Consider the following 13303-nt stretch of genomic DNA (forward strand, 5'->3'; position numbering starts at 1 on the left):
CATACTGAAGAGTGTCCAACAAAGGGACACAAAGACGATGAAGGGACTGGGGCACCTCTCCTGTGAGGAAAGGCTGAGAGAGCTGGGACTGTTTGGCCTGGCGAAAAGGCGGCTCAGGGACATCAATGTGTATTAATACCTGAAGGGAGGGTGCAAAGATGACTGGGCCAGGCTTTCTTCAGTGGTGCCCAGTAACAGGACCAGAGACAGTGGGCACAAACTGAAACACAAAAGGTTCCCTCTGAACATCAGGAAACAGGATTTTTACCTTGAGGGTAACTGAGCAATGGCATGGGCTGCCCAGGGAGGCTGTGTAGTTTCCATCCTTGGAGATATTTAAAAACTGTCTAGACATGGTCCTGAGCAACTGGCCCTGCCTAAGCAGCAGGGTTGGACCAGATAACCTCCGGAAGCCCCTTCTAAGCTCAACCATTCTGTAATTCTGAGAAACTGCAATACCACTCCTGGTAATTTCCAAAAAGTACCTCTGTTTCCCTGTTCATAAGAGCCAGGCAATTCTTTCCCCTGGACAATCAGCTACTAGAAATCCTCATGGACTGAAAAAAGACAAATTCAATACCTTAATTTCGCATAGTTCGGATGCTGGAGCAGGGAGAGGATGAACATGGAGAGAACATTGGTTGGTTGGTGGTTGGTTGGGTTAGGTGGTGGGTTTTTGGCAGGGGGAAGGAGGGGGGAGGTGATTAGCTTTTATTTAGGCAACAAGGCAGATCTCGCAAGTTTCATTCTGCCTAAATGCTTACAAATTCCTCTTTCCTTATAGCTGCAGTGGTTTAAAGCTACATGTTAAGTTAGGGCAAGCTTATTTCACTACCCTCAGATCAAACTTCAGAAGAACCTAACCAAAGGAAGCAAACTTTTCAGTGTCTTAAAACAGTGCCCAGGTACAACCCAAAGGAACCAAGTACATCCATAGCTTCTCCACATTAATATGCATGATGCTTCCCCATTCATTTTTTAAACCACGGAAAACAAGACATGAAATATGAGCAAAAGTTCCATTTTGAAGTCTTGTTTAGACAATGTCTCTGACTTTAATCTAGTGCAGTAACTGTGACTTCATTTAAAACAGTTAGTCGGTTTGAGGCTGGACCATACTACACCACAGTGCCTACAACAAGGCAGTTTCAGCCCTCTTCTCAGAGGCAGGACCAAACTGGTCTAAGGTTCAACTCTGCAGCGCAGCTGTGTTTGGCCACATCACTAGTACTGACTGCCACCTCGGGATGCAGAGAAGAGTGGCACAAGACAGACATACTATAATCTGCTTCAACCAAGAAAGGTCCAAACCAGCCCCCACCTAAATCATGAGTGAGTCACAATCAAATGTAATTGAGAACAGAATATAACACCCTATCTCCGCAGGGCTGTAGCACATCTTCATAAGCTTGCTGCAGCAGAACAGTCATGTCTTCACATTATCACATATGATTCCTGCCCCAGTCCAAAGTGCAAACTAGTGTTTAAACTTCCTCCTTCCCAGTTATTAAATATAAATTATTCCTCTCAGCAAGACCAAAGGAGTAAAGGCTATTGGTAATGTATAATCTACAAAAATAGTTAGTCTTACAATTAGCAGGGAATACAAAAGACTTTCTTTTCCTTTTCATTTGACTAATCTGTGCCCAGTTCCGCAGACAGGAAGGTACAAACTATATCTGCAAGAGTAAAAAATATATACAACTATATTTAACATTTAAATTACTTTTAAACACAACCGTTCGCATTCTAACAATCTTATGTACATTCACTTTTAAACAATACCTCTTTAATATCCTCATCTTTTGTTAAAGAAGTTTTATTTTCCTCCCAAAATACCCAATGCTATTTTAGAATTCTGGAGGGGGAAAAAATTTGAGCTATATAGAAAATAGCAAGATGTCTTACAATTGTAATGTATCATAGCATATATTTTTCATAAAAACAACATCATTCAAAAACTGAACCACTGTAAAAGTTCTTGTAAGTCCAACAGGACTGTCTTTAAAAGCTCACTTTGGTTAACAGCAAATCATTCTTAAACAATTAAGGAAAAAAATATACATTCTTTTACCACCTCTACAGATGCATTTCCTTGGCATGTTGTAGCAATCCATATACTTTTATGGATAAGCACTGCAATTGTTCAGCACTCTTTACTTGTACTGTGATTTCAATAAAATGGATTATATATCAGGTTGGATTGATTTATAATTAAATTAGTCCAACTTCCTAAGATCTCTGCATAGGAGAACTCTCTTCCTAACACTTCCTAAGATCTCTGGATATCAGAGAAAGAACGGCGACACTACTTCTTCCTCACAAGGTTGATCTCATGCAGTACTTGCAACAGCATCACTAAGTTGCATGAAACTGCTGTTTCCCCACTTATCTTGCCTGGTCAGGAGAGTAACACATTTTTTGCTGAGCTCTACATACTCTGACACCCAAGCCAGTCACACCAGCCTCTGAGCATTCAGACAACTGAAGTGCCACTGGACTTCAGTGATAATGCAATGGTTTCCTCTGAGTCATTATGTGTGTTTCAGGTCATGTATGGCCTCTGCATCACTGAAATGTTATGCATTTCCAGGGAATAAATGCCTTGAGCTTTTGGCCAGGAGGAATACTTGATCTTTATCTTTTCCACTTTGCACTGTGAAACCCTCTGATCCATCAAAAAAAAAATCATAAACAAAAAGGCAAAAATGTAAGATTTTTTTCCAGGAAAAGAAAACAGCATTAGTCACTATGCATCAGTTAAGCTGAAAAGTACAGAAGTCTGACCGATGAGCAAAGGCACTTGGTATCAGTCCTGTGAACAATTACTCAGTGAGTCAACAATTTCAGTCTTGTGATCCAACTGACCAGCAGCGAGGGCTCTGCGGAGGAAGATTTTGTGGATGATGTAACAGAGGATTTTTTAGCACCTTCCTCTTGAAAAGGAATTGTTGCGCTGTTGTGGAGGTCTGTATTCATAAAGCACCTGCTACCTCGAATATAATCCATTCCTCTCACTAACTGTTTGTCAGACACAGGCCTTGTGAGGGGGTGTTGTGCGGAAGAGCTTTCTTCAATGATCGGGGGTATCCTTTCATTACTGAAGTACCTGCAGAGGACATCTTCACCTGTATGAACAGGAGGAGGAAAACCAATTATTGCTTACTTCAGAATCCTCCACCAACTTTTCTGGTTTTATAAAAAAGAATTCTGGTTATGTTTCAAATTACCTAGATTTTGGTTATTTTTCATAACACGCTTGGACATAAGCAGCTGTCCATAGATTTACAGCTTTTTCCACCTTTAATTTCTTTAAAGCGACACAAACAACAAAATAAATTCACAGGATACCATTGAACTGTTAAATTCCAGATTTACACACACCAAAACTGCTAGTACAGACTACCTACATGCAAATCAATTTATCAAGAGCAAGACCTACCAAACCTCGTACCATATCATTCAAGATGCTGATAGACCATACTTGAATCCACGTTTATCTGAACATAACTCATGACTACCTAAAGTTAAAAATACTACTCTGGACAACAGAAATTAATTTTGCAGATAAAGATATAAACGCTTCCCTAGTTTTGCTGATTGATTTGTGATACTTTCTCCAGTTTTCTCTTCCCTAGACACCTGACCATGGCAGCTGCTGCTGGAAACATCCTACCAGCCTAGACAGGCCTTTGTTCAATACAGCTTGCATACAAGCCTGCAGCACTTAAGTACAAGTGTTAAAAAAAGCCAACACAAAACCAAAAGCAAAACCAAACCAAAAAAAAAACAAAACACAAACAAGAACCAGCCCTGCCACCTGGTGATCATTCTGTTAGACTGGTTACTTAGCTTGTTTCTGCTATCCCTCCAGGTTGATGCTTCTTGTTATCAGGTTCTATTTTTACATTAAAATAATGCGATTCAGCTTCTCTTTTGCCTAGAATTACACATTAGCTTTCACAAATTATTTCAAGAATAGACTAAATAGTCATCCTTTCTTATTTCCCACTCTAACAGGACTCATAGCCTTTCAGATAAAAAAGCAGGGGAGGGAGAGAAAGGCAGTGGGGGAAGGAAAAAAGCCACCCAACCTAACACCCAACATTATGAGCTTCCACCTCTGTCCCATTCTGTGGCACATGCAGAACACATTATTTTCTAGCAGCAATTGAAGCAAACGGCAACTCTTAAAGGGCCCTACATTTTACTTTTGAGAACTTGCTTCTACAACAGCCTCCACAGTGAGCAAAACAAAGACATCAAAAAAGGAGTTTTATGATCAGTATTAAGTGTAGAAGAAAGGGAAAGGGGGATATGGTAAGAGCAAAATGGTAAAACTGTGCTATAAAGAGGTAAGTACAGATCTGCCCTAGTCATTCTAGCCTACTTTTAACACTCACAAGAATTCAAAGAGGGGACAACAAAAGTTTGAGCCCCAGCACTGAACAGCCTTCTAAATCTCACAGCTACCATCTGGCAATCCTGCTAAAACCAACAATTATCACCTTGGGTCAGTTCAGCGATATGCAAACACCAGTCCTCCATTCCCAATTTAAACACCTCCATCCAGTTCACCCCAAGGAAATTTTGGAGAGGAAGAGAAGAAAAACAGAAACAAGACCTAAAGCCTTGCCTTTTCTTCCTGGTGCTCGTGGCCTAGAGAAGGGTTCCGCAGCTCCTATCCAGCTCCCGTCAGCAGGCATTGACAAAGGACGAGGTTTTCCTAAAGGCAACACAGAAGGTTAAGGAATTACATTAAGTTTAGGAAAGCAATTATTAAATTGATACTTTTCACAATTAAGCAAAGGGAGAGATACAGCAATAAGGATTTACAATTGCAGGAAAAAATATTTCAGGTATTTCCACTGGTAAAATACAGGAAAGCAATGTGCTGAGATTGAACAGCCACACTCTTGCTCATTTACAGTAGTAGTGGACATAATGACACAAAGTTTAACTAAAATACACATGGAAATAGCTAACCATAGCAGCAGAACTCAGCTGAATGGCATTCATTAAAGAAATAACAGCACTTAAGTGTAATTATTTTAGATGTGGAATTGCATTCATAATTTGCACAGACTGTCTATCAAGCAGTTTTCTAACACAAATTATTCTAACCTGACCAAAGCGTCTATTGTAACAGGAATAATGAAAGAGAAATGAACTCACCATAGGACTGTGTTTTTTCCCTCATCTTGGCTGGTAACATATTTGCTTCCAAGGGATATCCAGGCAACTGATCCGAATCAGCAATAGTAAACCTTCGTCTTCGACTCTCCTGATCCAGAAAAGAATTGGGAGACTCTGCACCCTTGGACCCAGGTAGCGGCTGACTGGGTTTGTTGCCTCCTCCATATACAAAACTCCCCTTTTTATCTCTGAAAGGACATTTCACTTCAGTTAGTAGCTTAAAGAGTTTCATGCTACAAACAAGAGTAAGTTTGAAAGATACTTCTGGCACCCAGTCACGCTCCTGACAACTGGCATTGTGCTGCAAACAAGCTGAAAAAGAAAACCCAAGCCAGGTGATAGAAGACTTAACTATAAACATATTTACCAAGGAAAAAAAGAAAGCTATGCCCTCATGCCAGTTCATTTTTAATGAGCCAGCAATTTAACACACAGAGAAGTTTAGAGGTACTACCCCTGAAAAAGCTTAAGAAATGAGACCTTTATGCCTTGAGAGTATCAAAGCTCCGAATTCACCTCCTTTTCAGTACACAGTTGTGACAGAGGAATGATATATATAGATTTATCCATCTCTGTATAATGGCAATACCTACAACCTGTAGGACTATACTTTTCAGTCACTATAATAGCCCAATAACTGCCACTGAGTATTCATAGAATCGCAGAATCATTTAGGTTGGAAAAGACCTTTAAGATCATCAAGTCCAACCGTCAACCCAGGATTGTCAAGTCCATTCACTAAATCATGTCCTGAAGCACTGCATCTATGCATTTTACAAACACCTCCAAGGATGGTGATTCCACCACCTCCCTGGGCAACCTGCTAAAATGCTTCACCCACCGTTTCCTTGCAGAAATTTTTCCCAATATCCAATCTAAACCTCCCCTGGCATGACTTGAAGCCATTTCTTCTCATCCTGTCGTTTGTTGTCTGGGAGAAGAGACAGACACCCACCTGCCCAGAACCTCCTTTCAGGTAGTTGTAGAGGACAATAAGGTCCCCCCTGAACTTCCTCTTCTTTTCCAGGCTGAACAACCCCAGTTTCCTCAGCTACTCCTCATAAGGCTTGTTCTCTAGACCCTTCACCAGCTTCATTGCCCGTCTCTGGACATGCTCCAGCACCTCTACGTCCCTCTTGCAGCGAGGGGCCCAAAACTGAACACAGGGTTTGAGATGCAGCCTCATCAGTGCCCAGTACAGGTGGACGATCACTTCCCTTGTCCCGCTGGCCACACTATTTCTGATACAAGCCAAGATGCCACTGGCCGCCTTGGCACCTTCATCACCTTCCCTCTCCATCCAAAAGTGAGACACCTTCAGAGTTTCTGTAATAAATTCATAGCGTACGTATGTCTGATTTTGACCAACTGCTGCAGGAACTCCCTTCTCAGAGCAATCCCTCATTCCAAAAGCCAGGAACAGCTGTTTTTAAGAACCATTCCTCATGAGTACTTTTGGAAGAAAAGCTACCCTCCAAGTTAAGATTTGCCTGTTTTGGTTTTTTTTATCCTTTTCCCTGCCCATGCTCCCGTGCTACAATCTTATTGCTTTAATCAACCATCAGTCAAGTCAGGCATAAAAATACACAGCTGACTAAGCATATACATATTCTTGTTTTCACAACGGCCCCTGGCTAGTGCATACCACTTTTTCCAGCTCTTCATCAAGAAGAATGCTAGAGCTCAATGAATGGGAGTTATTTATGAAGATTCAGGGACTGAGAATTGCAGAGGTGTTACATCACAACTGTAGGAAAGCTCTCCACATACATACAACACCACCATGTGGAGACTGTGCCATGGAGAGGGAAATCAGCCACTGCTCTATGTCCACAGTGTGGACCAGAGAAGATGCATGCCAGGAAAGGAAGAGAACAGGAAGATGGGGGGATGGGTGTTTGTGTGTGGAAATAATAAAAAAAATTAACACAAATACACCGGAGTTTCAAGACTAGACCAAAACATGCAGAGGTGAAATTAAATAGCCAAACAGAAGGCTGAAGAACTGCCCTTTCTCCTTTTCCTGGCTGTCACTGCTTCCCACATTTGCTTTCTTCAGAAGTCAACGTCAAGAAGCATTCCCATTTCCACACATCATTCAGGCCAAGTTTTACAGCTCACATTGCTACTTCCTTTCTTGTCAACAGGGATTCAGGTCTAAAAGCATCTAGACAGAATTTTGTGACTGTCTAGGAAAGATAAACAAACTGAGCACATGCACATAATTCACCAATGTGCCTGAAATGTAGCAATTTAAAGAAAAGACCATGGCATTCTAAACTCAGCTGCTAAATCTATATGCTTGGTTTTATGCCAAGCAATTTGATATTTTTTTTAGAAGAACTGAGCACACGTAAACATGAAAATCGGAAGAGAGCAGATCAAGGTGGGTCCAGCTTCAGTACAGAGACCTACCTTTGAGAAACCTCTGGCTCCAGTACTTCCCCCAAAGAGTGCAGAAATACAGCCTCTGTCTCTGTATCAGCTATTACATGACAAGAAGCAGGCTCTCCTCCCGTACAAGTCCCACAGCAAAAGGTCAGCGTTTTTGTGATGAGCTACCTACATGTAACCTAAAGTGTCAAGGCAGGCCAGGAAGCATGCCTTCCCTGAAAACTGTGCCCAAGTCAGCTGGCAGGTTCTGGCAGGAATCAACACGGCCTTGAGGAGAAACAAAAGCTAGCCATACCATCCACGCACCCACTCCCTATCCCACTTTTTCTGTATGCAGGTCTGCATTTTTATAGGTTACACTGCAGAATTAAAAAAATAATAGAAGTTGAATGAATTGACTCCCTCCTTCCCTTCAGTGGGAACATTCCTGTTTTATACAACTTGCAGGTTTAGCAATTTAAATAAGTTCTTTCGATCTTAACTCACACAACAGTTACTTAATTTGCAAAAACAAAAAAAATTGGAAAAAGTTACAGTCAAAAATGACTTCTCACTATGTGCAGTCAGATGTAAACAAAATCAAAAACATAGCCCCACAACAAAACCAGAGATGCCATCCCTTCATGTCTTGGGAACAACTCTGATCTGTGTGGCACACAATCTTCTAATAACAACATCTATTATGATCCAGGTGGTTTATACATTTAAGTGTAAGCTTAAGCAATCCTATGCACTTAAGGAATCATAAGAAAGTCTGAGATCTGCAATTTCCTCAAGCTAATCTGGTCAGAACTCTAACAGCAACCCAGCTCAGAAACAAGTGTAATAAAGGAGGTTTTATGTTCAGTAGTGCATGTTTACTTGCATACCGAGGAGAATATGGAACAGCTGGTGGAGGTGGTATGTAAAGATCCAAAATGGCTGGCTTCTCTTTTTTCAGCGAGGTATCCATGGTGCTTTCTGGTGACTGGGTTGAAGTTGGCAGAGGACTGGTCTGAAACGTTATACAGCAATCAAACATCTGAGCATTGATTTATCAGTCACAAAAAGATAATTCAATAATCAATAGTACAATTTCATCACCTGGTGAACTACTATTTCTATGCTTAATAAACACATTAAAAACTCTTGGCATTTACATTTTCCTCCACCCCCACTTTTGGCTAGCTTTGCAGTCCCTCCTACAGAAATCCAACCACGGGTAATGCGTTGCTCAAGAATATTTTGCTCTTCCCAGTTCTATTTTTCCTGCAAATTCTATAGACAGAAAAAGCAGACACAAAACCCCTTCTTCTATTTTTAGATCCATTAAAAGAATGCTATTTGTTAAATGCAGATATGATCTGCAACACTTACAAAGCCAGCTCATGCTACCCTTATTCATACAGTCCCGATGCCTGGGGCACGGGCAGGAATACAGTAAAGTTTACCACAGATTGTGCCAAGGGATATAAGTAGCTTAAGGGAAGCAAAGAAAAAATACATTTGGTATTGCTCATCTGAGCATGTTTGCCATTTTGCCCTTTGTGGCTCAGTTCTATGTCCCCAGCATTTTGCCAGGTTCCTGTCTGCCTCCAGGAGAGAAAAGGCTTGAAGGATCTTTTCACCTTTGTCAGGAAAAAGGACTGCACTCTCCCCTTTTTGTAAAGGGCCTGCCAGGCTTTCACTCTGACCGCTCAGCTAATAGCACCCGTGCACAAGCGCCTGCATTGTACTAGTCAGCACACTGGAGCCCGTAACTGTCAGCAGGCTTCTCCAATCACTCATTGCCCAAGGAAACACCGCTTGGCACAGTTTATATCCCAGCCCACCTCAGCTCCTCACACCTGTAACAGTCCTTGCTTTGGGTTACCCTGGAAAACTCACAAGGTGGTGGGTTTTTTTCCTTCGACTCTGATTAAATGACAGGCATAATGCCACAAAAACAAGACATACACACTGGTGAAAGGAAGGATAAAAAAAAGGAGTCAAGTGCACATCTCTTCTACACAGCTTGAGAAAAATTTGCCTGCGTCAAGACTTGTGATACCTACTGTCATTTCATGGGTTGATAAGTTATCCCCACAGCTGTAGGGAGACCTGTGTCAGAACAGAGGCAGGAACAGAAACTCTCCCTGGTTGTCTTTATTTCAGGTAATCAGTTCAGATTCAATTAGGTTATTTCTTCCAGTTAAGTATTAAGAAGCTTGGAGCTCTTAATACTAACAATCTGTTCCTCAACACAGTTATTTAAGAGTTATCAACATCACCTTCTGTCTGCTCATTACCCAATCTGTGAATTGCCCAACAACCAAATCTTATTTAAACAAGTAGTTTAAACAACTTCTTAAAAACACTCACTCTTTCCCACCCTTCACCAGACTAAAAACAGGACAAATACATGGAACAATCCAAGTTATTTCAGCAAAAACATTACTCTGCTAAATAGGGAAAGCATTTATTACTCCATGCTGATGAATTCCCTACAGATCAGTGGTTTCAGCAGTTTTGTCTCAGATAAGCTCTCCCAGTAGCCCACAGACTGATTAAAAAGACCATCACATTTGTGTTTGCATTGAATCCCTTCATGTACCAAGAGAGGCATTATCTGGGTTTTTATTTAAAAAAAAAAAAAAAAAAAAAAGAGAGGAAAAGAAAAGACAAGAACATTTTCCCATTTATCTAGGAATCAGAAGAGGACAGCCACGTCACCTAACCTTCCATGACCTATATTTAAACATGAGTACCTGGGAGCATTTCTGGTATTTCTCTTTTTCAGGTTGCGACCAAGGCATTCCCATCCTGGCGTTAGAGTTGAGCCAGCAGCCTCTCACCTGCACCAAGGGTGGTTTCCAGCGCAGGTTCTTTAGCGGAGCGGGAGTGAAATGGAAGGAGCCAGTAGGACGTTTCTTGAGCAGCAGCCTAACTCCAGCAGGATTCTCTCGCAACTTTGCCACCAGATTTTTTAGTTGCCATCCAACCTGAAAGAGAATAAAGACATCTTTTATTTAGCATTGCTTTTCTGAAAGCGAGCAAACAAGAAAAAACAATCTCCTAAGCCAATCTGTTTTAACCTGAACCTAAACAGAGAAAAGATATCCAAAATAGCCAAAACTAAGAAAAAAATAGGGAAGTTTTTTTGGAAGGTCGTTCTTTGTTTTGTTTCAAAGAAACATCTCTACTTATGTAGATTTTAGCTGTAAATTAAACACCAAGATATCAAGCAATGCTTTATGCCTCAGCTCCAGTCCCAGAAAGATGCATGGAATGTGCTCAAATTGATTAACAGGGATTGACAGTGAACCACTTTTGTCATGCTTGTTTCTCACACTGAAAGGCATTGCTTACCTATACTAAGCAAAAATGTAATAAAATTATCTGAGTTCCCAGATGCAAATGATTTGACAAATACCTAAGTTTTTTTAAAGCTGTTTTTATTTGCATTTCAGTAGATTGTAACAGTGCATTTTAAAAACAGGCCTTAAATAAAACAAGAGGTATTTTAATGATGCATACAATATTTGAATGTGAAATACTGCATATTTATTTTGTTAAAATATTGCAAAGAATAAAATTTGTCTTGAAAATGTTAAAAAGCCGCAATAATTTTAACAGGGAAACACCAGAACCACCTCCTGACCTCATCCATTTAAAACCTCTGGGAGCATGCATTGCAGAGCAAGCATAAGGGAAGTTGGTATGGCTGTTTGTTACTAACCACAGTTTGCCGATTAACCTGGATCACTTCATCACCAGCATGAATCTTCTGAGATCGATCAGCAGGGGACTACAAAGAGGAAAACAAGAGGCACACGGTTCAGCAGGTTTTCTTCCTTCCCATAACCACCCCCACCAAGCTAAATCAAAGGTTGTACCTATAATGAAAAGCATCACTGAAAGTTTTCACACAGCTAGGTCACACATTACATCTGTTGATGACTTGAAAAATGCAAATGACTTCAACTTACAATTTATTTTTTTATATTGGGGGACTACAGGGAAAGGGAGAAGGCATAACCTGAATCTGTCATAGGGCAAATTGTACTTCAGTCCTGGGACAGTCTACACTGCCCTTTTTCCTCCAGTTTGTACTGAAGTTTCAGACAGCAGTGGGAAAGGACTTATGTTAGGACAGAAGTCTTCTCTTAACAGCCATCTTAAACTTAGCTTTCAAATAAATTGTATACCGATTTTTTAAAAAACACACTAAGATTCTCAATGTACAGAACACAGGACCAAAAAAAAACCCCTCTAACCCACAACACAGGTCCATTGCACTTTCCCTTTTTGATTCCTAATGTAAATAAGAGCTACTAACTTCAATGCGAAATCACCTGCCTGCATCATCCAGGTCAACAAATATAAACATATGCTTGCACACATCAAGTGTGTGTAGACAAGTATTTTTCAAATACCTATCTAATAACAATAATAATACTACACCTTGAAATACAATTTTCCTGTAAAAAAAACCCTAAGCTCTAAGGAACCATTAGCAAGGAATAGCTAAACATGACAATATTTATTTAGATTTATCTACAGGTGGTACCATGCACAAGCTATCACTGCAGTTATAAAAAACAGTCTTGCTGCTGTAACACACCAACTCTGACCAGCCTTGACAACACCCAAAGTGCACAGGCATACTACCTTGCTATATTGCACCCCAGGCACAGCACAACTTCTCCTCCCATTCCCCCCACCCCGTGAGTAACCACTTGGCAGCAGGCCAGCTCTTCCTAGTGACTCCAGGACTAAGTACTTCTCCTCGTCATCACACCTTCAGAGCTCAAGTAAGTTGTTTTATTAGAAGAAACAATAGGAATAAACAGTGCAACAAGGGAAGACAACATGGGGGAGTTTGTGGGAGGCTCCAGATATCTGAGTAACCCCGTTTTCTTTGTCTTCTCGCTTCCTCTGAGAGGAAATGCCTCCCTGGAAGGCTCAATATATGAGTCAACCAATATCATAAAAAAAATGCTGGGCCAAAGTCAAGTTTGTGAAAAACAAAGCTCATTTCAAAGCTGTCCTTTGGGCGATCAACAGCCTGCCTGAGGGAGGGTGGGGGGACCCTTGCACAGAGGACTCCTACAACAAGTGCCAGCTAGCGCGACACCACGATTGCATTCTGAGAACTGAGGAAAAAGCAAAGTTTAGATCTAGGCCAAAGTGACAGAAGAATTCACTAGCAAGATGGCACAACTGGGAATCCTCTTGGCTGACTGCTACGAAATGCACAGACTTCCCTATCCTTCCAATGCAGAGTACTGTTAATTTTGGATTGCAGTGGAATTGCACCTCAACACACCGGCTTCTGGGGATAGCTACTTAAATACCATTTGAAACCTAGCAAAAAAAATTGAACTAAGACCCCTGCCTGGGTCACCTAAATGATCCTACACCACCCAAAAGACATCAGCTGTTTACAGATCTCAAATCACTTGTCAAGTGTTGTTGCTCTAAAGGAAAGAGCCTCCCCAAAGAAATAACCAGTGTTAATAAAAAAGGACTGCATTTAGGTCAACACTGAAAGCTATAGAAGCAATACAGCCCCACTTCTCGCCTTCAAAATGAGATCTATATGCACAGGCAGCTTGTTGGCAGTCAGCATTACACTCTTTTGCACTTAGCTAATGTTGAAATTGCTGTCAAAGTGGACTTGGTCTCTGTTTCAGATCTCATACAGAGTTATGCCAGGGTAATAGCATAAAAGCTATAAAAGCTTTCAGTTTTC

The 13303-nt window shown here is 41.0% G+C and overlaps 1 protein-coding gene across 5 annotated transcripts in view; it reads right to left on the bottom strand.

Annotated features, from left to right (window-relative positions):
* Positions 1–869: 869 nt before the first annotated feature.
* The window catches only part of CNKSR3 (CNKSR family member 3), a 60053-nt gene continuing 47619 nt past the window's right edge, over positions 870–13303 (bottom strand). For 2 of the 5 annotated variants that reach the window (XM_040597387.1, XM_040597389.1), the window contains 6 exons: positions 11288–11356; positions 10317–10550; positions 8460–8584; positions 5176–5384; positions 4625–4726; positions 870–3128 (listed from right to left, as the gene is read on the bottom strand). In XM_040597387.1, coding sequence (XP_040453321.1) covers positions 2830–3128; positions 4625–4726; positions 5176–5384; positions 8460–8584; positions 10317–10550; positions 11288–11356 — 1038 coding nt within the window. In that variant the 3' untranslated portion in view covers positions 870–2829. The remainder of the gene's footprint in view (positions 3129–4624; positions 4727–5175; positions 5385–8459; positions 8585–10316; positions 10551–11287; positions 11357–13303) is intronic. The other 3 variants (XM_040597390.1, XM_040597388.1, XM_040597391.1) reach the window with 3 other exon arrangements.

Source organism: Falco naumanni, chromosome 6 (genome assembly GCF_017639655.2).
Source record: "Falco naumanni isolate bFalNau1 chromosome 6, bFalNau1.pat, whole genome shotgun sequence".
Taxonomy (NCBI): domain Eukaryota; kingdom Metazoa; phylum Chordata; class Aves; order Falconiformes; family Falconidae; genus Falco; species Falco naumanni.